We start from the raw sequence: 26919 nt of genomic DNA, 5'->3' as shown, positions 1-26919 counted from the left end.
CAACTTAAATTATCAATGACTTCCGTTCTTCTCTTTTCATGGTTCATTTTGCATATCTTATATCCCTGCATATTTTGCAAAAACTATACCAATTGGTTTTCCATTATTGCATTGATCAAAACTTATTTACACTGTTGAATTTATCTTAATGCTGCCAGCATTTTCAGCTGTACACAATTATTTTCCATTTATTCAATAAATGCTTTTAGCATTCATCACAAGCTGGCCAGATATATAGATATGCCCCAGGAATAACCACGGATCTTTCTGGCCAGCTCACTGGTGTGACCAGTGCCTGATTTACGCATAAGCTAAATAAGCCATAATGGCTTAGGGCCTCACTCTCTCTCTCCCCCCCCCCTATACTTAATTGTATTTCACTATTAATATACTTCTTCTTAATTGTATTTCAGTCCAACAATTACTTTGATTAAAATACATATTTTGTTATGTGCAAATGGCTTTAGATACTAATTAGGTCCATAAATTACCATATAGCATATATTCAACAAAAAAACAGCGGCAATTTGTTGTTGACAAAGGACAGCTGGACATATAAAGGGCCCCATTACCTTCAGTAGCTTAGGGCCTCATTAGACCTAAATCCACCCCTGGGTGTTACTACGGTGATAAAATTAATTGGCTGTGTCCACAGGACAGATAAAGATTAAAAAAGGAAGTGCTCTTAAAATACGCTGGTTCTTTTTTTTGCAATCTGGCCTTATATATAGTATCAAAGAGTTTTATGAAGCTGCATGGTATAGAAACGTGAACACGGACACGAAACTGGCAAAAGGCAACATTATAAATTGATAGCAACACAGTAGCCACATAAAAGTTGCCTTTAGAAGGGATCCTCTTCGGATTCACAGAGGTTATGAATCTGCGATGCTTACAGGGTCATTTACCTCCAGCCTCAGATGCAACATGCCATTGACCACTATTTGCTGGAAAGCACTGCGGCTTTCATGCTCTGCTTTGACCGGGCACTGTGGGAAACGGGATGCTGAGCTGGGGGCTCCTTTTGAATGCTCACACGACCTGCCATTCCCCGCCCCCCCCATCACCCTTGTTAAGCAAGTCCTGCAGGCCTTTCAGGTAGGCGGTGGTCTGTGGTCTGCCGGAAGAGCAGAGAGCCCCTTCCTCCTCAGAAAACCGACCCCCGGGGAAGCCTTCGCGCCGTGACGTCTGCTGCCCGGCCGAGGCAGGTAGCCCCTCCCCTTGTGGGCGGGGCCAGAGACTGAGGGCGGTCGCGGGGGGCGTGGCTGAAGGGAGCTGGACTCGCGGGCTCCGGGTGCCGCCGCCGCCGCTTGCTGTCATTCTCGCCGGGGCTCTGCACTTTGGACGCAGCCGGGGCAATGGCGGGATCCGGCCTGGGCTCGGCGGGGCTGGACCTGGAGAAGCTGCGCATGGCGGGCGCCGGCCTGGCTCTCGCGGTGCTCACCAGCGGCGGCGACGCACAAGGTCAGTCGGAGGAGGAGGAGGAAGGATCCTCCTCAGCATCCCGCCCGCCTCCTCTCCCTGCCGCCTTCGAGAGAGCCGGGCGCGCTCTTCCTGCGCTCGAGGGAGGATATTGCGTGAGGGGGGCGGGGGGGGTGGACTCCCGTCTCGCGCCGCCAGGTGGAACGTGCGGGCGGACACGGCAGGGGAGGATATCTATTCCTCGCGAGGCCTGAGTAATGGAAGGCCGGCGCCCCGAGGGGCTGAGCGGGGATGGGAAGGGTCGCCTGCTCAATCGAAGCCAGAGAAACGGATTCCTCAAGGATTCCTCAAGCGACCGGCGTCTCCTCAGGGGAGCTCCGCCCACCGCTTCCTCTCAGCCACTCACTCCCCAGTTACTTCAGAGGGCTGGGCGCGCGGGCGCGCGCGCGTCCCCGCTGCTCCCCTCGGGTCACGCTCAGGGTCATATCCTCGTGCTGCAAGGCGTGTGGGAAGGCTAGAGTAAGAGGAAAGAATGTGTGAAGAAGCAGCAGCAGCAGCGAGAGCGCCCTGGAGCATGTGAAGAGTTCTCTCGCCTGATGAGTGGGCAGAAGCAGGCCTTGTACATCTGGGGTTGGGGAGAAGGAGCAGATTCCCACCGAGAGCCCACTGGACTCCCGTCAGTCTTCACCATGGATGGGCCTTTGCCTAGTTTGGCGCTGTTGGAGTCCAGCAACTTTAGGAAGGAACCAGGTTTCCCGTCCCTGACCTTGTGGCTAAAAGTAGTCACCTTGGAGACGCTAAGCAGGTCTAGGAGGCGCCTAGGTGGGAAACCACCTGAGAATTTCACATGAGGGAGAAAAAGCAGAAGAGTAAGTATGAGAGTCAGTAAGCAGGAAAGGCTCCATCCCTGGTTCACATTCATCTCAGTCATGAACTCCTTAGCTTTATTTAGGCAAGCTGCGCTGTCTGCCTCATCCCTCGCTTCTGTCTGCAATATGGGGATAAATGCTGACCTACCATAAATAATTATTTTAAGGCAGCAACCAAACCATTATCTCCTCCTGCCCCCATGGGCCAAGTTTGACAAGTGGTTGCAGCCACTCACTGGTCAATCACCTCACATAACAAAGTCAGGAGGCCTATTTTTGTCCGCACAGTTTGAAGTCAAACTTTTCAGGCAAAGACACAGCCCACACATTGTAGACAATCAGCACATTGTACGCTGTGCCAATGATCAGCTGATGGTTCAGGTTTGTGAAGCCCAGGGCCAGCTCTTCCAAGACCCAACCATGACCTGATTCTGTGAACCGCCCTGAGACCTCCGGGCAAAATCATGTCTACCTACACCCATGCCTGATTTCATGTAAGATATAGGCATGTCTTAGCTGAAACAGCCTTGCCAGCCAAATAGGACAGGCCTAATTGGGCCCTTGGCCAGGTGTCCCCCCCCCCCCGCGCTTTTGTAAGAACTGCCATGAAAATTTATGCAATGTGCATTCTAGCAGTGCATGCCAAGATTAGGCACAGGAGGGCAAGGGTCACTGGTCAGCATCAAGGGTATACAGCACAAGTGCTGATCTGCTGAAGCATTGGGTCCAAAATACATTTATTGATCATTTCATGGGTGGGGGGGTGGGAATCAGCTACACTAATTTTCATATTTTGTACATGCTAATTTAGGAGATGCATTGCAAGCTAATTACAGATATTTAGGCACTCTTTGAAACAGCAGTAACCATGAGATAACCTAGATGATTTAAGTGTGACATCAAGGCTCTTCTAGTTCCCTTCCACTGCAGTTAAACTATACACATGGCTCCAGGGGCCTGGATTAGGTTTGCCCATTTTACTCTGATTCCTGCCTGTATCTCTGTAGCAAGCTAGAATGGAACAACTGTTACATTTATAACTTCACTGACAAAATATATTTTTCCTTCATATGGAAAGGAAAACTATTTGCAGTTAATGAGTTTTCTGGTATAACTGGGCTAATTTATCTATTGACAGTTGCATATGTAGAAGTTCAGATTCCTCTGTGTTAATGGTACCTTAATGATTTTTTCCTCTCTTTTGAACTTGCCCCCGTTGTGTGTTGTGGTGCAGCTGTGACCATCATAGGAACCTATTAAAAATAGACATACAGCTATTTTTGCCTGATCAATTTGCTTTGCCCTTGACGGGACAGAGCCATCTTTGAGTCTGTATACTATGATGGAGTAGGGATAAATATATCGTGATGGTCTTCTATACAATAAACATATTGTTGAGGGCAATAGTGGGTTTTCTCCAGCCTAGTTAAGCAGATGGGTGGAAAGTGTTTATCACTATTTTGTTTGTAATTGCTGAATGTTAAAACATTAGTTTAGAATACTTATTGGTATGACAAACTCCCAAGAAAAATCAAAATTAAGGGTTCGATACAAATAAGTTTTATTCATTGTAGATCCCTTTAGATTAATGAACCTTAGTCATGTTTATTAACTGCAATGGGTCTATTCTGAATTGAACTTGGATACAGCCCAAGACTGGATGTTAAGTTATAACACTGACTGTTTGTTGGATGTTATAATATTGTCTAATGATAGACAATATTCTAGCATCCAACTCTTTTTAATTTCAACTCCCTCTTCCCTGCCATTTTAGCAGTAAAAATTTTGAGCCTTGTTGGAATACAGGAGATCCAAATAAATTTATCATGTGCAACAGTGAAGGCTGATTGAATTTAATTTTCACTTTGTGGGGGGATTACATAAAGGCTAGGAATAAAATGAGAATGTTTCAGACAAACTGAATTTGCTGGATGTTTGTGTGTGGAGGGGGAAATTCTGGAACAGCTTTCTACCCTTACACAGCTTTCTCTTTGCCCTTGTTTTTTGTTCTGTAGTTTCTGTGGTCATTTGTAATGAAATAATCTGTTCGGTTTAGAGTGAAGAATGTTTTGAAGAATGTTATGACACATACCTTGCCTGCAAAGCACCATGCATTATAACAGCACTATAAAAACAATCAATTTAATATTCCTTGTTATGTGCCCTTGAAACCATTCCCCTCTTCCACTGGCAAATTGCATTCATAACATACTTGGAACTATCCAGTTCCTGCATCAACCATCAGTTGGCAATTTTTTTTTGCCCTTTAGTCCCACTAATTACTCCCTTGTCTTGGTTTCTGATCTTTACTGTGGATATGCTCCAGGGCTTGGCAAGTTACTTAATTGCTGAAGTGGAAGCATGTAAGTGTATCTTCAGTGGAAGCAGCCTAACGTAAGCCAGTAAAGGATGTACCGTATTTTTCGCTCTATAAGACGCACCAGACCATAAGACGCACCTAGTTTTTGGAGGAGGAAAGCAAGAAAAAAATATTTCTGAATCTCGGAGGCCAGAACAACAAGAGGGATTGCTATGCAGTGAAAGCAGCAATCCCTCTTGCTGTTCTGGCTTCTGGGATAGCTGCACAGCCTGCATTCGCTCCATAAGACGCACACACATTTCCCCTTACTTTTTAGGAGGGAAAAAGTGAGTCTTATAGAGCAAAAAATACGGTAATCCATTTAGTATGGAAGAGGTAATACATCTCTGTTGTGATTCTGAAGCATGCTTGTGGACCTGTGTGCTCACTTGGTGCTTGGAGCAAATTTTTGGAGGGCAGTGCCTAGCAAATCCCTTCTCAAAGCCTTCTGATGTGGAAAGTCTTGCTGGTCTGTACTTTCCCTGAGAGAAGTGCCTATATTTCCCCTCGCCCCAAGGTAGGAAGGTACATAACATTATCACTTGGCTAGTGCTTTATATGACATAAACAGGGTTGTTGGGGGGGGGTTGCCTCTTGTTGGGGCTGACATCAATGAAGGTTTCTGACATCACCATGGTATCTTGTAGCAAACCAGTGTCTCTTTCTAGATGCTTTGCCCACCAAGGGAGAAAGCTGTAGACATGACAGAATATTGGCAGGGGCTACACTTGTGTAGCTGATGGGGCCTGTAAACAAAGCACAGTATGATGACAACTAGACAGATGGCACCAGATGGCCAGTTGTGATTGCTGCCTCTAATCAGTTAAGTCAGTTCATGTCCTCTGGCACACCTAATCCCAATGTTTTAAAACCGATTTAAAAGTCATGAAGTTTTAAAATAAAATAATGTTGCAATGAGTTTTCTTCCATGCATGCAGCCTGATGCAGGCATCCACTGAGCATGGAAAACCACAGCACCTTGCATCATTGGGAAAAGAATATCCGTGGAATTCAATAAAATTGCTTTGTGTGCATGTGGGTACTGTATGTATTGTTACTGTTATTCCGTCCCACCCTTCCTCCCCAAGGAGCTCAGGGCAGCAAATGTTTGTGTATTTTTGTGGTGTTTGTGCTGGAAATTGGTTGCATCCAGTTGGCCATGCCCACTACAGGCCTGGGGCCCCTGGAGGGTTGACAATGCAACTTTCCAGTAAAAAGGTTTCCCCCACCCCTGTTTTAGAACTTCACATTGTCTGGCTTCTCTCTACAGTGGTTTTAATACTTTATTTTTGCACAAAAAATGGAAATTAACTCTTAAGTAGCTGCCTTGATTTCTCCTAGTAGATGAAAAGCAGACTAGAAAACTTTAAAATAAATACGTTGTTAAATCCTTGCAAGTTTTAGCACAGTATACTGAAGCAAATGGGGTAATCTTCTGATAGCAAAGTAAATGGCAGTATACTCAGAATCAACTTTTGATCTCTCATTATTGTTTGGGCATCACTTTTAATGGTATTGAAAAGTATTTTATGCAATACATGCCCCAATATGGCAAATTAGTTGAATAACTGGGACTTGTTTTACACATTAACTCCAATGCAGAGGTGCTGCCCGAGGCTGCCCGAGGTCCCAGCTCACAAAGGACCAACGCCAGTTCGTTGTTATATACAAAAGTCTTTATTGAAGTTCAGTTTCGATTTCAAAGTCATGGCGTGCAGCTCTACGTCTCAACTCTAGACCGCCGAAGCTCCGTCTGAATCTCCTCCCCCCAGACACCAGTTTAAGACTCTAGCCTTGCTCCACCTCTTCCTTTGCTCTTTCCTCCTCTGGGTCTGCCTGTCCGCTGGGGTCTTGCCCTTTCTAGACTCTTCTGACGCTGAGTCCCCTGAGTCTTCCCCCAGCCTCCGGCGGGCTTTAGGACCTGGCTCCCAATCCGGGTCCTCTGCTGTCCCGCGCGCCTGTACATTTGAACTTGGCGTGCGCGCCCAGCCGGCAACCTTTCTCCTGACCGTTACACTGCTCCTGTCACTGCTTCCCCCTTCGGGGGAGCTAGCTGGACCTGACTTCTCCTCCGTTCCCTCACTCTGCGATAGAGGCGTGGCCAGCCCTGACTCATCTTCTCTCCCTACTGGAGGAGACGCTGGCCCTGATGCATGGGACTCTTCCCCCCCACTCCGCTCTGGTGGGGAAACTGGTCCTGATCTCCTGCTGCTGCTTTGGGAGTCCCCGCTGGCCCCTTGCTTCTGGTGTGTCCCCCCTGGGACCTCCCTTGCCCTGGCCATCGGCGCCCCCCTCTGGGAATCTTCTGAATCGCTGGAGAAGCTCATGGAATCTCTCGGGTCACTGTCATACTCCCCTACGCTGCCCTCAGATTCTTCCCCTTCGCTCTCCGTTTCCTCTCTTCCCTGTGCCTCTGCTCCTGAGCCCCTGACAGTTGTTAAATCCTTGCAAGTTTTAGCACAGTATACTGAAGCAAATGGGGTAATCTTCTGATAGCAAAGTAAATGGCAGTATACTCAGAATCAACTTTTGATCTCTCATTATTGTTTGGGCATCACTTTTAATGGTATTGAAAAGTATTTTATGCAATACATGCCCCAATATGGCAAATTAGTTGAATAACTGGGACTTGTTTTACACATTAACTCCAATGCAGAGGTGACTCGCATGACAAGAAGAGCTGCTTGTGACTTGTTGTACATGAAGGACCAAAGTACAGCAGGCATATACAGATCAGAGGCAGGTAGCAACTTGTATCTGAGTACAGAAGGGAATATCTTGGATAGTAGGAGTTGTCCAAAACATCTAGAATGCACCAAGCTGGGGAAAGTTGGACTAGATGGCGAAATAGTCTGACCTGGCACAAGGCAACTTCCTATGAGAAGCAAGTTAAATGTGGTCTGAGCTATTGTGACACACTAGGCATATTTGTATTTTGATTCTATCTGCTTTTCTCCAGGGGAAGTAAAGGTAAAGGGACCCCTGACCATTAGGTCCAGTCGTGACCGACTCTGGGGTTGCGGCGCTCATCTCACTTTATTGGCTGAGGGAGCTGGCGTACGGCGTACAGCTTCTGGGACATGTGGCCAGCATGACTATGCCACTTCTGCCGAACCAGAGCAGTGCACGGAAACGCCGTTTACCTTCCCACTGGAGTGGTACCTATTTATCTACGTGCACTTTGGTGTGCTTTTGAACTGCTAGGTTGGCAGGAGCAGGGCCCGAGCAACGGGAGCTCACACCATTGCGGGGATTCGAACTGACCACTGACCTTCTGATCGGCAAGTCCTAGGCTCTGTGGTTTAACCCACAGCGCCACCCGCGTCCCTCCAGGGGAAGTAGGTCTCTGTAAATAGCATTTTCACAGGCAAGCTGATCTACTTGCATATTTTGCAGGGATGAAGCCCTGATAGCACATCTGCCCACTGTGTTTTGTTTATCAGGTAGCTGACACAGCTCCCTGCTGACAGAAGTTTTTTTGCCTTTCCTTGTGACCTGTTACAGTGGGAGAGTGGGATGGATCGTCCCATCTTTAGAGCAGGGAATTGTACTCCATGGATTCAGTGTGACTATGAGGGGTCAGTATCTACTGGACTGTTTGAAATTAGAATTCAGACCCCATGTTAAGGAAATCTATTGGCATAAAATACAAAGCCGCTGGATATGTGTTGCAGACAGATAACTTTTTTACATGAGCATCTGATGGAGATGCTATTGAAATCTAGGGAAATAAGGGACTCAAAGATGGAAGGGTATATACTGTACTATACAAAGGGGAAGGAGGTGAAAGTAAGGAAAAGAGAAGAGAAGAGAAGAGAAGAGAAGAACCAGATTTTGAAGAGTAAGCTACAAAAAAACCAACCCAAGTGAGTGGGGAGAGAGCCATGAGAGAGAGAGAGAGACAGAAACAGAGAGACTAGCTGCTGACACTCAGTCAAGGACAAGAAAAGAAACAACAACTAAATGTACCAAGAAAAAAGAAACATCCTGCATAACTGGCTTATTAGTTATCTAAAGGAGAAAGAGGCCTTTTTTGGAAAATGCCCATTCAAATTTCCTGGCTTCCAATGAGCCTTCTTTTGTCAGATTAAAGAGAGAAAATGGTACTTAAGAGGGGGAAATTGTGCTTTAGGGTTCCCATTTCTCTGGACAGAAGAAAACATGATAAGTGGAGCCAAATTGCATTGTCTCAGTTTTGGAACTTGTGCTATGTGAAACAGTGCAGAATGTGGTTTCAATAAACTGGGAATTGACAGTTCAAATCCCAGCTACGGATACTTCTTATGCTTATAACCCCCACTCCCCACCATTGTGAGTTTGCAATATGAGGGTAATAATAAATAGCATTCTACATTGCAAGGCTGTTAGGGTTGCACAGATAACGTTTGTGAAAATGATTTGAGCTAGGAAAGGCATTATATAAATACCAAGATTCAGCGTTGTTGTGATGAGTTAAGAGAGAGTATATTAATTTTGGCAAATGACACTGGTTCTAATATATTTCATGCCTCTCTAGTTTGACTGCCTCATGTTCAGCCCAAAAGTTAATGAAATCTGAGACTTCAGTGGGTAACTTATTTCTCATTGCATCTCTGCCACAGATTGCAGACACTGTTGCTTTATTTCCAATCAAAAAATCTCTGGAACTAGAATAGCTAAAAAATTCCTATCCTGTTTTGCCAAAGTCAGGTGGATCTCTTGGTTAATTTATAATGATTTATTAAAAGTTAATACATTTTTATTTAAGAACATACTGTACTTCCCTCCTCTCCAGTAATTCTGCCCAAAGTGAGAAGGAGGCAACATCATCTTTGGCATTTTCTTTTGGCAGCTAAAGTGAAATAAAGTCAAATGTACACACTGAATACGTCAAGACAAACATTTTGCAGTTGCATTTTTTATTTCCCAGGTATGTTGTGCCATTTTTGTGGGATTTCATACATATTTCTTTTATCATTAAATTATGCTTGTTTCTTGCCTTCGTTTCTGAGTGCATTAGCTTTTCTGTGCAATGAGTTTTAACATGTTCCTGGCAACTTGCATGCCACTAATGCCACCCTGAGCACTGTAACAAAGCAAACCTAAACATTCAGAAGGACATCCCACTGTGTTCAAAGGAGCCTGCTCCTTAGTAAGTGTATTTAGGACAACTTCCTGAGTCTTGTGGAGCTAATGAGGATTGTAAATCTCATTGTGCCCTTCCTTGAAAATAAGTGAGAATTCAACATTTTTGCAGTGTGTTGCTTTATGCAAAACTAGCTATGCTTCTTACCAAAATAAAAGTGCAGAATTCTGCGTCACTTTAGCTCAGGTTTGTACCATTTATTTATCTTGTCTTCTATCTCTCTAGGTATGAATGCTGCTGTCCGAGCCGTGACTCGCATGGGGATATATATTGGAGCAAAAGTGTTCCTGATCTATGAGGTTAAAAATTTTACCCATCAAAATGCTGTGTTGTTGTTTTTTTCTTTGCATGTGGGTGGTTATTGGTATAGCCTTGTTCTTTTTAAAATTGCTGGATAGTTGCCAGGAGACTCTGGAATCATGTAAATGACAGCGGAGCCTGGTTTGGACTATACTGTTTCCTACCTTCTTCCTCTTAGCACTGGGAGAGTGAGATCACACCTTTCTGCCCTGCCCACCATGTGATTATCCATCCTTTTAACACCACTTGCAATGCTAGAGTGTAATGTTTACATTGGGCATACATGCATAAATTCCACTATGGGAAGGGCCAGTTCCCAGATTTGGCAGGGTGAGGGTGGAAATTGACTGTGTGATTTGGACTAATGTGCATTGAATTTTATGGATCTATAATGCTATTCAAACTTTGTGAACATATTGGGAGTGTCGAAGGCAGGTCATGTGTGCCTGGCAGGCAGAATAGGATGGTAAGAACTCCACCTCTACACAGTCAAAGGAAGAAGGTAGAGTATCTTCCAAAGTACACCTGGGTCTCATTGATGTGGTAACAGCACCAGTCTCTTTCTCTGAAGGTTGGTGCTCAGAAATTGTCTTAGCAGGGGTTGTGTGGTTAAGAAACATAACTGACTGTTTCACTCCTTTCCCTCTAAAAAGCCACAGCCTGGAAAGGCGAATTTTGCAAATTTCCCATGGGCAGAATCAGTATCATTAAATAGTCCTTTGAAGTTAGGGAAATCCAGGGTGCAGTTTCTAGAATGAATATACTGTATAGGAAGTAAAATTAGATATTCAAATTAAGCAAGTGTGTATGGCCACCTGGATCCTGTCTATTGCTTCTTCCTTTTAAAAACAAACCTCCCCATCACCTATTGAGATTAAATAGCATGCCTGTGTGGTTTTTAAAAAGGGAAACCAAGAATCTAATACGTCATACAGGCACAGGATGTCACATCTGAAGCCAGATTTCACAATTCACAGCATGATTAGTCATGCAGTAAACTAGTGCTCCTGGATGCAGTTGTTTCACAGTTTTGACTAGTGATTGCATGACTCACAAGAAGAGCCCAGAGCATGGCACCTAGGCAGCCCCTGGCCAGGAATATGAGGCAGCTGTAAAACGGGGCTCAGGAGAGGCATGATGATCAAGTTAGAACTAGATGTCACCTAGGATACCCCTTCACAAAAATAGACAATCTGTGCATTCTCTGACATACAAAATTAATTGTAGTATAATAATTTAACAACATGCTTTACAAGAACAAATGCTGAATACATTATATTTCTGCAGCTGAGTAGCATTGAGGGATCTTTCAAAAACATTAGTATATTCTTCATAGAAAAGTTAAAGCAATGGCAATGGCAATGGTGAGATAAACAGGCAAAAACACCTTTGTTCTTTTGATAACTTTCAAACTGTAAATCCACAAGACACTGTACTGCCTATAAATTGTGGCAGACAGTTCCATAGTTTTCCTCATGAGCTTCTCACAGTCCAGCAAGTTATGCAAGAACTCTTGCTGTGGTACTGAAAAATTGCCAGACCTCAAGACCAAATCCTGTAGAAATGTTGTGATAACATGCCATTTGTCTTTGTAATGTGTGTCACTGAAGCTTTTGCAACTTTATTTTTGTATATTCAAGGGCTTCACATTTAATTGTCAGTCTTTGTGTGATCTGAGGAGTATGGAGAAAATATGGGTGGCTTAGAGCTGTTTTAAGGGATTCTTGCAACACTCCTTATGCTGGATTAATTTTAAAGGGTCATGGAGCAAGCTTTCCCTAGTGCAATGGCGCATTCACACTGCTCTCTTTCCTCTTTACAGGGTTACGAGGGACTGGTAGAAGGAGGAGAGAATATCAAGCAAGCAAACTGGCTCAGTGTATCCAACATCATTCAACTGGTAAGGCCCAAATGGTCATGCTGCCTGACTCCCTGCTGTGGAAGCAGATAGGCCTCATGACATTTCCCATCTCAGGTCCGTCTATAGCCACACATTGCCTTCTGGAGTACAGAGCTCTGACTTACAGTAGCTCTCTGAGTGGTTTAGTTTAGTTGTACATTTCTGAGTTGAAGTGCTAATTTATGGGTACTAGTGAAGACAAACCACCTCCTCTCATGGTCCCATTTTTCTCAAAATTCATGCAGATGCAATTTTCTCCTCATAGGAAGGGAGAAGGACTGTGCTGGGGTAGCAACATGGCCTACATAGTTCTGCAAAAGCTCTGTTTGGTTCTTCTCAGCCTTTGTCTCCCATATCACCAGTTATGACCTGTTCCACCTCCCCTGCTTTCCTGTGCCCTTTATAAATAACAGTTCTGCTCCCAAAATCTTGATTGGATAGGCAGTGAGGTATTCCTTCTCCTAGAAGGCTCCATGTTAGAAGGAAGGAAACAGGAATCAATTGGAGGAAGAGTCTACAATGTATGAATTCACAGCAGTCGGTATAGCTGTGGCACAGCTGGTTAGGTAACAGACCAGAAATATATGTTGACTAGCACTGGAAATGAGATCCCTTAAGAAAGGTTCTGTAGCTGCCTAGCGTGGCCTCATGAGAGATGGGAGTTGTACTTGGCTGCCACTGCAGGGAGAAAGGAGGAGTGTTTTGGTACATTATCGTACTCTTAAACTGACTTCTAAAGGAAGCCTGAATAATAAGATTGCGGGAGCTGCCCTGAATTGAATCCATTCATTCTAACCTGGTACTGTTTGTCCCAGCTAGCAGAAGCTTTAGGAAGATTGGGAAAGGGCCAGAGCACATGCTTCAGGAGGCCCCACATCCAATTCCTGGCATCTCCTGCCTGAAACCACAGAGAGACACTGTCGGTCAGTGTAGAGAATACTGAGCCAGGTGTACCAATTTGGTCTGACTCTGTATTAGGCGGCTTCCTGTGTTCTTATGTAAGGTCTTCCATGTCTCAGGCAGAGGTCCCTTGTAGCCTCTCTACCTGATATGGCCCCAGTTGTGAGATGAGGCAGGGTCCCTCCCTGAATTGGGATATTTAGCATAAGCTTTGCAGTAGTTTACCAAGAAATGTTTTCTTGGAGGAATCACAAGAAAGGGTTGAGTTTTGGAGAAAGCAATCCAGTCAGTTAAATCTCCTAATTAATTGATTTCACATTATTTCATACCTGATGCATTCCCCAGTCCAAATATTACATCACTTCTCCTTGTCAGTCATTGTTACTTCATATGGCCATCCTCCAGAGAGACTCCTTTGATTTCATCTGTCAGCCTGGGATGCTTAACTTGCCCTTTCACCTTTATGATTTCTTCACTGTGCTTGGTTTCAGGGAAGGTCAAATGGTGGCTTTAGGTTTGTGCTACAAAAAGAGCCATTTATTGTGGGTGGATTAGACATATGCATTCTTTGCCCACCACAGTCACAAGTGATAGGAATTAATTTGTGGTGGCACAGTTTTAAAATATCTGTGTCACATGATTTATTATTATTATTACTATTATTACTACTACTATTATTATTATTAGGCAGGTGCTAAATTTCCTTTTTCCTTCTTCAGGCTCAAAAAAGTGTGTGTTGACAGATAAATCATCATCATGGCCTTGTCAATTTTAAGTTCTTTACCTAAAATGCCTAATGAGAGTCAATGCTTATATTTAAAATACATGTATGATGCATGTCTAGATTTCAAGGAACCCTGAAATGGCCACAGCTTCCTGCGTTGTATACATATGTGTAGGGTTATCATATTTCTAAAAGTGAAAATCTGGACACAAAACTTTAAAAAGCATTTTTTAAGGAAATACTCCAAAAACTCCACTTGCAACGATTTCCACTGTTTACGAGGGCCTAATCCAGGCTATGTCCAGACATATGGCAGCCCTACCTATGTGAGAATTGTGTTTTCCCAATAAATCTCTCTCTCTCTCTCTGAAGTGACCTTGCTTTGTTCAGGTGTATAGAATATAACTAAGTGTAATTTGCAATTTCTGGCTCTTGACTCTACTCCTGTTTTTATTTCTTTCCACCTGGTTCATCATAACAGCCCGAGTTATCACCTGGTAATTCCAGATGTCTCAGAAACTCTGCTGTAGGCTGGGTTTAATCCAACTCAGCTCCATTCATTTGGGTATAACATCTACCGCCCGCGGGTAGGGTGGGAGTGCTGCAGTTCTCGCACCACTGAGCTGGAATTGCTTCCTAGGTGATCCTGATTGTCAGGAGCTCTCTGAACTGGGACCTGCTCAGCCCCCTCCTAATAGTGTTTGTGTTGTTGTTTTTCCCCTTCTTAGAGCCTTTCCCAATTTGACTGGTGTGCCTCCTTTCCCTCAGGTAACATTCTGGTCTTGCATGCCTCTGCAGGATTTCCCCTTCTTGTCCCTCACCCTCCGTGTCTTTCTGATGCTGTCAATGCAGCCTGCTGTTTCTGATGGGCTTAAGCAAGGCCAGCATGCTGTCTGCAGTGCTTTGATTTACCTGCCCATGTAGACTTACCTTCAGAAAGATGAGGACAAGGGTGGCGGCTGTGTCAGTGACTCTGGTGCTGGCGCACCCCTTTAGCAGGGTACAGCAAGCCTCCGGGCAGGAATCTTAACTGTGCTAACAGCATGTTCTCCCTCTCCAGACCTTCACAGCACATTGGTCTTTATATTTATTCCAGTAACACTTGCATCCCTCATTGTTGTGTTTCTCTACCCCCTCTTGTTTTCTTGCTCTAAAGTGACGCTTGTTGGTCATAGTCTGGAGTTTTAGCTCAATGGATGTAGGTTTGTGGTGCTATTCCCGTAGCTCTCGTGCTGTTCAACAGTGGGGAGGGTGTTCAGGAAGATCATTTCCCCTGTCACAGCAGCATTCATCAACATTGTGAGGATCCCAGCAGGAGATCCGACTGAGCAGCAGTTTTGTGTGAAGAGCATCGAAGGCAATGTTAGAAACTGAGATATGAAAGCCAAGAGCTAAATGGCACCTTAAACCTAGGTTATGAATACAACAACAGAATGTCTAGGTGCACTTTTTTATAACAAGAATACAAAGCTGAAAATGAATGAACTGCAGCTAAAACTATTATATTCATTTTTCACATGGTCTAGTCCTTCCCCTGCTCACCCTCCTAATATTCTTAAGAGGGTCTCTTCTCCAGTCTTCAGAGAGTAGCCGGAAGTGGGGAGGCAGAAAAAGGTGCTCCTTTTCTTCCACTCTGCAGTATTTAACTGAAATCTTAGGTGCATTTTTACGCCCATAGCTCAGAAACTGCTCGTGCTAATGAATTTCCCTGTCGCAAAATGCACCTAGAATAATGTAAGTTTTGAACACTGATCAAGGGGCAGGAGTGATTTTGAGTGAAATGAGAGATGCCCCTGTATTATGGTGGGGGACAGAGCAGATTTGTTCACACTTGGCTGGGTTGCAGCGCACAGACTGGGCCAGGCCTGTGCTCCTCTAGCTGTGTTGTCCAAGACCCTTTCAAAAGGAGAGTTCTCTGACAGCTGTTCAGCTGTTCAGTGGTACATGTTACATAGCGTCTCCACCCTCATCGTTCTACCTGGACATTGAGGTCTAGCACCGAGGGCCTTCTGGCGGTTCCCTCACTGCAAGAATCCAAGTTACAGGGAACCAAGCAGAGGGCCTTCTCGGTAGTGGCACCCACCCTGTGGAACGCCCTCCCACCAGATGTCAAAGAGAAGAACAACTACCAGACTTTTAGAAGACATCTGAAGGCAGCCCTCTTTAGGGAAGCTTTTAATGTTTAACAGACTACTGTATTTTAATACTTTGTTGGAAGCCTCCCAGAGTGGCTGGGGAAACCCGCCAGATGGGCAGGGTATAAATAATAAATTATTATTATTATTATTATTAGCAATAGTCAGAGCTGCTGTTTATCAATAAAATGATTTATAAGGACTGCAACAGTACATGATTTATAAAGACTGCAACACCAAGTCCACTGAAGATCACAGTCCTGGCAGCAGCATGACTGGATAGAGAAAGAGACATTTCCATATCCCTTCTTCGCATTTCAGTATACATAATGGTGTATCAGGGTAATCCCATGCTTTGGGGTTGTTGCATTTATCTTCATACCCACTAGTACTGGAGTCCCCTGGTACATCAGGTTAGAAATAAGAATCCTACACTTCTTGGGCCGATGTGGCATATGCCTTCTGTATTTAGAGGATATTGCAATCTAATTCTGCTTGAATCTGGAACTTCAAAGAAACCATCTTTTAAACAGTATCTCTGTTTAGAACAGGGTTGGGAAACTTGTAGCCCTCTGGGGTTTGGTGGACCACAGCTCTCATTGGCCATTCCAGCTGGGAGTGGTTGGACTTGTAATCCAACATCTGGAGGGGATCCCCAATCCAGCTGTAGAAAGTCCCCATGCTTTATTCCTGTTGGAACTCCCAGCCCTTCAAGATGTTGATGACCTGTGTGCTTATCCGTGGATCTGTCTGCTGACTTCCTATTTGTCTTCTGAGCTTCCTTTCTCACCTGGTTTCTTCGTTTGTAGGGTGGCACCATCATTGGCAGTGCCCGCTGCAAAGCTTTCACAACCCGGGAGGGCCGCCTCCAGGCTGCCTACAACCTGGTGCAGCACGGCATCACCAACTTGTGCGTCATTGGTGGGGACGGAAGCCTGACTGGTGCAAATATATTCCGCTCGGAGTGGGGTGGTCTTTTGGAGGAACTGGTCAAAGAAGGTACGTGTGAACCTTAGTCCCCTTCAGAGCACTACTCCAGTGAGTCAACCTGATGCCTATATTGGAGAAATCCCAATAGCAGTCTTGGATGTTAGAAATCCCTGTAACAATGAGCCCACATGGTAAAGGCCAATAGAATTGGAGCCCAAACTGAGCCTTTGAGAAATAAGAGAGATGGATCAGCATGCTAGGTTTGTAGAGGTACCCCCTGCCAAAAAAAAAAAAAAAGGTTTGGTTTAACCCCACCCACTCCCAGTCAATTGAGGACAGAGCATCCATTGCTCAATATCTTCAAAATGTTGAGTGTCAGTTCAAAAATAAAATCAAAAACGGGGGTGGGCGGGTGTCATGAGTAAAATGTCCTTCTTGATTCCCTTACAACTTACTGTATCCTGGGCATGGACCTCACAGGTGGCCTGGGATGCTGTCACAGCTCTTGCACTGCCTTCCCAAAGCTGGGTAAGCCTGCAATTTCAACTTTCACAGGGGTGGGGATAAATAAATAGAGAGTGGATTTCCTCCGCTGTCCATTTATTTATTTCAGCTTCCATGCAAACCTACGATCACGTAAATAAAAGAACCGTAAGATGCAGGTTACCAGTACAAAAACTCTACACGGTACAAGGAAGGAAAATGGGTCATTAAAAACTCATTCTGAAGCAGTTTCATATACATGCTTTCCCCCCATTTAATTTCCCCAACCTACCTCCCTGGCAGCATTGTCTTTACAACTTCAACCTTCTGTGAAAGTTTATCACTATGAAGGGCCTTGAAACTTACTGTGACTATGTTTTACATTCAATTACACACCCACTTACCCTTTCATTCCTCAATACATGCATGCAGTGAGCAGAAGGGACCTTCGGTAGCACAGAAATAAACACACAGGAGCCTGACCACTGAGGACTGTTCAAATTTCTTGCTAGTTTGCAGACTTTCAATTTCCAAAAACAAATACTGATTTCAGACAATGGAGAGGAAAAGAAACTCAAATATACAAGAGAGCCTATGAACACTACTTTGTTCATGATTTTTTAAAAAGAACAAAATAGAGCAAAGTTAAAGATGAGCACTCCTTAATTCTGCAAAAAGTTGCTTAGCAATCTTTATAGCTTAGAATACAAAATTTGCCAGTGATTCAGTTACATGATATTGTGTATCCATGGCCAAGATGTTTGAAAGGAAACAATCAAGTAACAAATGAGTGGCTTTTTCATCTCTCTAAAAATTACACAATAGTAACACATTTAGTATATGAGACTAGTTATACTTGAGTTTAGAAAGCTTTCTGTCTCAGTGGAGTCAATGCTAACTTAATTTGTAGGGCTTAATTTGCTGCCCTGCTCCTTCTTAAAATTCTTTTTTCCCCCTAGTTAAAAACATGATTCTGCAATCAAGCTAGTATCAGTGCCAAATTATGGTTTTCAGATTATCAAGAAGCAATTGCAAATCAAGTTGAAAAGACATTAAGGTTATAATCTCATTTACAGTCTCAAGTTAATAGGAAAGAAATATAACTTCACTCAAATTAACAATTAACCATTTCCAGTTGGGCTAACACCATCCTGTTTTCTACTGTAGAATATGTTCTCTTCATATGTAATTGTCATTTCCATAGTCCTTTCCCTAGACAGACCATCTCTCATTCATATCCATTTGTTAATATTTTCTCTCTCTCTTTCTTTCTCAGGGAAGATCACTGAGGAGGTGTCTCAGACATACTGTCATTTAAACATTGTGGGCCTGGTGGGCTCCATTGACAATGATTTCTGTGGTACAGATATGACCATTGGCACTGACTCTGCCCTGCACCGTATCATGGAGGTGATTGACGCAATCACCACTACTGCCCAGAGGTCAGCAAATGATTTCTCAGGTCTTTTGCTTCCTATGTTTCTTTACGAAAGACTGCAGCATGCCTAGGACTAGCCTGAGAGCTATGTAACTAACAGATAGTTCCTGCCCTGCGGAAGCGTTTTTCCAAGGGGTGTGTAGATGTGATGAACCTGCTTCTCTGGGACTAACTCCCTATTAGGGCCTTCCCAGATAGTTGCACCACCCAGAACAATTAAGTTAGAGCCATTGAACTCAGTGGACCTAACTTAGTCATTTTTATTGAGTCATTTTATTTCCTTGCATTATAAAAGGAACTCATTAGCCAAGTACACACATGTCTTCATCAAAGATGACACTTGTGTTGCTGAGATGTTATATTTCTCCCCACTCATTCAGCAACATGTTGCTAAGAAAATGTGAATCCCTACCTGCCTGAATGACATGTGCAGTCTTTGTGACATGAACACTGTTTCACTTTGGAGTTCCTGTGCTGGAGGCACCATATAAGCAATATCTGCTTGCCCAAATGGTTCAGAAGCAAGACCTGGTTGCCTTCCTTGATCTTCAGAGGCAAGCAGCCACTGCCGCAGCAGCGTTCTGCTCCTTCCACACGTAGCAGTTCACTGCATCTTTCCTGGGCTAAAATGCACAACCCTACACTATTTCAGAGAGGTGGAGGAGAAGCAACACCACAGTACCTCCCCTCTCACTCTTCCCTGGTGTGGCTCATTTTCTAACCTAGGCTCTACAGATTTTGGTTGCTCCTCTCTCATGAGAGAATGTGTAGTCTTAATTGTGACATCCTTCTGAACGCTTCCAATGTGCATGTGACTTCAGGTGCTCATCCCTGTCACAATGAGGTTTGCTGAGTAAGCAGCAAGATGTTCTTTCCCAAGTGGAGACTTTTTGATTCTTTCCAAAGTCAGCCCAAGGCCTGGGAGAGTCCCCTTCAAAGGCTTAGGAGACTGGATGGAAAAGACAAAATGAAAAATGTGCTCACCAGCAGCAAGCTCTCAAGCACATCTGTGGGCTCGTGCTCCCAGCATTGATGCTGTCTCTTCCCCGTCCAGCTAATGTGTGTGTAAATACTGCAGTAATGAGAAGATGCAACTGAAGCATGCACTGAATGACCATCTGGACAAGTCTTTACTCTCTTATTTTGCTTTGCAGTCACCAGAGAACATTTGTGCTGGAGGTGATGGGCAGGCACTGTGGGTAAGGAGAGAGCTCTCTTGTTATTTTTTCGTTGAGGGAGACCTGGGTTTCCAATTAGGGGATTAAATCTAAACATGGGTATATGCCTGCCACCCACCCACCCATCTCCCAAATCTTTCACCATGATTGATACCCCCGGGTTCATCATTCACAAGCTGACTCTCTTCTTCCTCTGCAGGTACCTTGCATTAGTTTCAGCTTTGGCTTCTGGTGCAGACTGGCTTTTCATCCCTGAGTCACCTCCTGAGGATGACTGGGAGGATTTCATGTGTGAGAGGCTTGGTGAGGTGGGTGTCGGTGGTATCTGTTGCACAACAAAAATGAAATTATGTGCTCTTTCTCTGATAAGTACAAATGGGGGAGGGCATTTCATTTATATTCTCTTCTTTAGTGGTCTCATCTAAGTTGATGGGGCCATATATTTTTTTCCAGAGAGCTTACAGGATCAGATCTATTAATGCACTGTACACCAGCTCACAGCAGCATTCCAGAGCTCTCTATGCTGCTGATGTGTTGCTCTTTGTGGAATACCTTCCTTTGTGTGTATGCTGTACTGCAGATAAATGCAGGTGACACTGGGTAGGAAAAGCTGGCCGAGAGAGGCATGGAGCTGGGGGGAAAAGGACAGGATCTCAAGAGAAAGAGAGTTGAGGATTGGCGGCTTTTTAGTTTAGAGAAGGTGGATCGAGAAAAGCTTTTCTTCCTCTAATACTAGAATTTGAGGACATTCAATGAAGCTGAATGTTGGAAGATCTGGGACAGAAATACTCCTTTGCGAAGCACATGGAATTCACTCCCACAAGAGGCAGTGATGGCCACCAACTTGCATGCTTTAAAAAAGGATTCGACAGATTCATGGAGGATGAAGCTATCAGAAGCTAGCCACCCTGACTGCATTCTCCCTCCACTCCTGGAGGCAATAAGCTCCTGAATACCAGTTGCTGGAAACTGCAAGAGGGGAGAGCGCTGCTGCGCTCAGGCCCTGCTTCCAGGTTTCCCATGGGCATCTGATTAGCCACTATGGGAGCAGGATGCTAGACTAGAAGAGCCACTGACCTGATCCAGCAGATCATTCTTAATATCTTAGTATTAGATACCAAACCACCTAACTGCCTTTAGTCATCCTTTCTCAGCAGGCAGGAACTACAACAGGGGCAGGGAACATTTGGCCCTCCAGATATTGTTGGACACCCCCAACTCCTGTTAGCCCCAGCCAGCATCACCATGGTCAAAAGTGATGGGAGCTGTAGAGCAGCAACACCTGGAGGACCATTACTTCCCCGTCCCTGAACTGCAAAGTTGCTGATGGGGAAAGGCTTGACTGTCAAGCCTAAGGTGTTAATGTTAGGATTATGAGAGAGTCTCCGTTAACATAGCCACTTGCCTTTCCCTGATGGATCAATCATTAGCTTCCATATTTTTATTTTGATAGACCCGGAGCAGAGGATCCCGGCTGAATATTATCATCATCGCTGAAGGTGCCATAGACAGAAATGGAAAACCAATCACTTCCAACTACGTGAAGGATGTAAGTAACTGATTAATGTTGTAGAGCCATAACAGTGAAAGTATTTTTCAGCACACGGTTCTTAGAAAACAGGCTTTTCCATATTTTGGAACTATCTTGAGTATAAAAATATCCTGTGAACTTGACAGCTGTCCATTTTTCACTTGGGCTTCCCAGCTTTCTTCGGGCTTTGAATCACTCTGGAGAATTTTAAAGTGGGCATTTGCAGCTTCAATGCAGATGTAAACATTGCATTGGCAACCTCACGGATTACTGCAATGCATTCTATGTGTTGTTACATGTGTTGTTGGAGTGGATCTGGAGGCCGTAGCTGATGCAGAAAACTGCGGCTAGGTTGCTTGTGGGGCAAACAATTTGCTTGCAGGATTTGCACTGGCTGCCAGTTGGCTACTGGGCCACGTTCAAGGTGTTAGTACTAACATACAAGTCCCTATACAGCTTAGGACCAAGTTACTTGAGAGACCGCCTTATCCCTTACACACCTAATAAATCACTGCTGTCCACAAGAGAGTCTCTCCTACATGTACCAGAAGCCTGGCCTATGGTAACTTGGAGCAGGGCTTTTACTGTGGCCACCCCTCTTCTGTGGGACAGCATTCCTGTCAATATATGACAGGCACCTACTATCTGCATTTTCCACAAGCAGCTGAATGCATTTTGTTCCAGGAGGCTTTCGCAACTGGATAAATGGGTCTTTACTATGAGTATTCACTTGATAGGGTTTCAGTCTTGTTTTAAATGTATTTATTATATTTGCGGTTTTAGCAGTTTTTCATCATGTAAATTGCTTTGAGACAGTAGTTTAGAAGGTGATTAATAAATTGATAATAATAGTAATAATGATGGCAATAATAAATGTCTGACCTAGAGCCCCTCTCCCAGTTTACCAGGGAATCTGGTACAGGGAGGGTGTAAGCATACTTTAACTCCGGATTTTCTTTCTCCCTCCCCTCACTTTCTGATCAGCTGGTTGTCAAGCGCCTGGGATTTGACACTCGTGTGACTGTGCTTGGCCACGTGCAGCGTGGTGGGACCCCCTCAGCATTTGATCGTGTCCTGGTAAGTGTTACTCTTTTTCTTTTGCTAGATGTCTGGGACGTTCAGGGTATGTCTAAGGAATGGCTTCTCACTCTCTTGGTAAAGTGTTGTTGGGTTAACTGCAGAAAGGCGAGTCAGAGTTGAAGACCCTGAAAAAAGCAGGAACTTCACAGACTGAGTGCATGTGCCCTTCTGCCATTTAGAAATCAGTTGCCCACACTGGTCGAGCATTATGCCCCACTGTATATAGGTGGAGATAAGTAAGCCATAACTAAAAGGAAACACTGCTGGTATGTTGTACTGCAAGTCCTCTTTCAAAACTGGCATGCAGAACTCACAATAGGCAAATGCAGTAGACTGGATGGCAAGAAGGCATTTTCTGCACCCTGCAAGGTGTTTGCTTTGTTTATTCTTGGCTTGGCCACTCGGAAGCAAACAGAAAAATTGCCCTGGTTTTGCAGGCTCTGATGTTAAATGCAGAGGCTTCCTGGACCTTCTCTTAGGCTAGTGCTTCTAGATCTCTGGGTGTGACTTAGTCCTGTCTGAATAACAAACCCTGCTGTGCATAACAGAGACAGCCTTGTGTTCTTCATTCCATTGTGTAGAATGCCTGATCCATTTCTATTTAACACTATTAGAAACCTTTGTTAACCTTGAAATTTTCCAGGATCTCAGTATTCTTCATTAATGCAGTATTCTTCATTCTTCATGCAGTATTCTTCATTAATGCAGGGATGGGGCAGTCTTCACTTTCAAGATAGTGTTACATCTTGTTGCATCTTGCAGTAGTTAACTTGTAAATAATCCAAGGGCTAGGAACTCTCCCTGGCTGGTCTTGGCTGGTCAAAAGCAAGATTCTCAGCAGAGCTCCATTCAGAGCTCTGAATACTTAGATACTTCTTTTTTCTATTCCCTCTTTTGCCCTCCTCTTTGTTTAGGACTGGACTTGGAAGGAGAGGCTTTTCATTAGGTCATGGTTTTCTTTTTGTCTTAACCTTTCCCACTGCTCCAGAGGATTTCCTGCACTCTTAGTGGTATTGAAACGAGGCAGTCTTTTCCCACCCCACAAAAACACACACACTATTAATCAGGGTAGGAAAATCGCACCAGGAATTCCTGTGCCTCAAGAAAGGAGTGGGTGAATATTTTTCTGCATTTGTAGGCTAGACCGTTCTAAGACCTGGGGATGACCTTCTGTCCTGTCTTCTTCGTGTTTTCTCTTTCGGAAATGGTCCATTAGATGTGTTTTTACCGAATTATTTGTCCAGTTGGTCAACCTGGTGTTTGGAGAGCTGAATTTTGCAAACTGCTGTTTTATCCAGTACTACAGGATAGGAGGAGTTATTTTTCAGCTTCTGGTGCAGCCTGGCAGTGCCCTCCTTGGCATCTTTGCAAGCTGACCCTGTGACCCAGAGGAAGCACTGCCCTCAAAGTAAAGGCTGCCCCTATCTGCCACTACCAAGAATGGGAACTAACAGAAAAAGACAGATTTCCGTTTCTCAGTAAAGCAAACAACCCAATTAGTTGCACGTATTCAGTTTCCTCTGAAGAGGTGGCTCTCTAGGCCTGTTAAACAAGATCGGTCGACATGATAGTTAGCAACGTGCACTAAGAAGAGAGAAAATACAGTAGTTTGGAAAAACAGCTGTTATGAGAACGTGTCAGATAGCACTGCAGAACTTTGTTGGGTAAGAGGGTGTGGCTGTGGACCAAGGCCATTCTGTGCTGCTCCTAATGTGTGAACACCTGGGAAGAGTTTTTTCTGTCAGAGGAAACTTTGAATACTGGCTCTTCCTATCATCTCAGTTCATATTCCTGCTGCTGGGAGTTTTTTGTTTCTTTAAAGGCAAGCCTTTTCCCATTAATACTTCTTTGTAGTCTTGCTGCTTTCTAACTTTAGGAGATGCATATTATACAGGTTGTGTGCTGCTGCTGATGTGAAAACCGTGGGCATTTGTTAGCGTCACAGTTACCCCATCTTTCTGTCTCAGTGGTTTTTACATTGAAACACGTACACATTTTTGAATGGGTGAAGTATGATTTCCAGTGCTTGGTGAGACAAGGCTCCAACCTTCCAAAGCACGTTGTGCTGCAGAATCCCAAAGAGACATGGTATGTGCCTAAATATGCAAGGTATACATAGCTGACTGTCTCTGGAAATGCATTGTGTGTCCCCCAGAGCAGCAAAATGGGGATGGAAGCTGTGATGGCACTGCTGGAAGCAACACCAGACACACCTGCCTGTGTGGTCAGTCTCTCTGGGAACCAGTCAGTGCGCCTACCCCTAATGGAATGTGTGCAAGTGGTGAGTATTTCACATGATCATAGAAGCCAAATATATGCAGTGTGGAAAAGCACAGCATTGGGGGGGGCTCCATTTTTATATATGTGAGTGGGGTGACAGGGAGCTTCACAGTTGACACATGATGAATGATAATCAGCAAACAAGCAGATATTTGGAAGGGGGGCGGGAATTGTGCATATGTAGAGGGAATATGGCATCTGAGACGGAATACCAAAAATATTTGCTTTCATTGAAACAAACAAGAAAAATAGCCTACGTAGAAAGAAATCTGAAAACATGGTATGAGGTTTTGCTAGATTTCCAGTGGGTAGGAGGTATGACTAAGCTTGCATTCTGTAGTTGGGGTTGTTTTTTCTTTTTTTCTTTTTGTTACATTTCCTTACCTGCTCATTCCCCTGTTTTATGTGAACTTTTGCACAACATAAAAACCACCTCTGGAAATCTAGTGGAAGTTTAGCACTGATTTCCATTTTAACTGTTTCTACCAAAAGAGTCCATTTGCAACATGTCTGAATGCAGCCTTGATTAGCATAGGTACCAGCCTCTCCCCATGCATCTGCACCCTTATATATAGCTGTCCAGTTGTCTTTTGTCCCCATATTTTCCCATGAGGCCTGAGTCTTAAGCTCTGCAAGGAAGGCTTATTATGGTCCCATTGATGGTTGAGGCCTGGTCTGTGGTGATGCTGGGCCTTTTCTGTCATACTACACTCTAGTTGTGGAATTCCCTCTCAGTGGAGATATAGCTGTTCTCGTATTGTCAGCTTTTCAACACACTGGTTTTTTTTCCTTTCCAAGTTTTCAGGGATATGTGAGCTTAAGGTTTGGTCTGTCTGCAGCAAAATTGTATATATTACTCCCCGACACCCCCAATACTTACTGCTTTATAGTTTTAATATTACCATGTGTTGTATATAATTGGAATATTTGTTTACCACCTTGGGATCCTTTGGGATGAAGCACTGTTTAAAAACACAATTAACCAGAATAACCATTTTCTTCTGGTTCTTGACAAAATAAAATTGATTAAAAAACAACAACTTCCCAAATCAAGTATGCAATATGCATGCATAAGTTGTTGCAATTTGTCAACATGGAGTTTGTGGGTGTATGGTTTTGGATTTTTGAGTGCAGAACCTCCAGAGCCCCTGAACCATGCCTTTTCAGTCCATAAACATTTGGAGTCGGGCATACATGACGGAACAGGCTGTGCCAGTAAACTCTCCCTGGGAGAGTTCTTTTTCTTGGTTTGCCCTGGCACAGCCTTTCTGGAGAATGCATCTCCCCCAGGGGTTCTTGCAGTCCTTTGGTCCTTCCAGCCTCCCTTTTTTATACTGCTTTTTTCTCTGTGCCTGAAATGGCCCTCCAATGAGCGTGTTCGTGAATGTCCTGAAAAGGAATTAGCAGAAGAGAATTAATCTCAATGTACCCTTGGTTTTATTAGATTTCTACTAGAGCCTCGCTATGATTCTCTAACCCCCCACCTCCACAATATCTTTATAGACCAAAGATGTCCAGAAGGCAATGGATGACAAAAGATTTGATGAAGCAATTCAGCTCAGAGGGAGGTGAGAGATGTTTCTGGGATCTGGGTGGAAATTGAATTTCCTCTCATCTGTTTGTTTATATTAACATTTAAAATAACAACAGTTATGAAGGCAAGTCTTGCTGTAGACCTTTGGTATTTAGTAGCAAAGCCAAGAACTTGTTACTCATTTGTTCAGTTCTCTTTTCTTAACATTTCCAAGGTGTTTTTTCATAGGAAATGTGAAGTCAGGTACAAAAAAAGCATTTCAAAACTCCTCTAACATTACAGAAGTTCTTTACCTCTTTTTTCCTGCCCATAGAGAAACTCTGACTCCCCACCCCATAGCCAGGATTCACAGTTTAAGGAAGTCTCTAGATGTTAGTGGATCTGTGTTCTTTTTTTCAACTTCTAATGGCCAGTCCTATTTATTGTGAGCCAAATGATCAGAGCTGATGGTTACTTTTCCTTCATTCTCATTTCTACTGCAACACACTTGGCCCATCTCCTTGACATTAATAGCAACATGGGCGTCTTAAGTGTCTTATATATGAACTAACCTTGTTTCTTCATGGATCATTAGTTCACGAGAATGAAATAAATCTCACACATGTTTTGGATTCCGAGCAGTTGGTTTTCTTCCTATTTTAATCTCGTTCTACTACTACTTGGGTGGACATACAACATACATACATACTATGTATGTTCTGGTCACTCATTCAATGGCAAGATCTCTCCAT

At 44.0% G+C, this 26919-nt stretch overlaps 1 protein-coding gene across 4 annotated transcripts in view; it reads left to right on the top strand.

Moving 5' to 3' along the window:
* Positions 1-908: 908 nt before the first annotated feature.
* The window catches only part of PFKL (phosphofructokinase, liver type), a 41114-nt gene continuing 15103 nt past the window's right edge, over positions 909-26919 (top strand). For 2 of the 4 annotated variants that reach the window (XM_081864484.1, XM_081864485.1), the window contains exons 1-11: positions 909-1464; positions 10001-10074; positions 11898-11975; positions 16544-16733; positions 18424-18589; positions 19740-19784; positions 19963-20071; positions 21217-21312; positions 22279-22371; positions 24530-24655; positions 26158-26222. In XM_081864484.1, the coding sequence (XP_081720610.1) occupies positions 1359-1464; positions 10001-10074; positions 11898-11975; positions 16544-16733; positions 18424-18589; positions 19740-19784; positions 19963-20071; positions 21217-21312; positions 22279-22371; positions 24530-24655; positions 26158-26222 (1148 nt within the window). In that variant the 5' untranslated portion in view covers positions 909-1358. Of the gene's footprint in view, positions 1465-1812; positions 2292-9486; positions 9560-10000; positions 10075-11897; positions 11976-16543; positions 16734-18423; positions 18590-19739; positions 19785-19962; positions 20072-21216; positions 21313-22278; positions 22372-24529; positions 24656-26157; positions 26223-26919 lie in introns of those variants that run through there. The other 2 variants (XM_081864487.1, XM_081864486.1) reach the window with 2 other exon arrangements.

Source organism: Podarcis erhardii (genome assembly GCF_964252035.2).
Source record: "Podarcis erhardii genome assembly, chromosome: 5".
Taxonomy (NCBI): Eukaryota; Metazoa; Chordata; class Lepidosauria; order Squamata; family Lacertidae; genus Podarcis; species Podarcis erhardii.
Note: the sequence above shows the minus strand (reverse complement) of the source record. Positions and strands in the feature narration are given on the sequence as shown.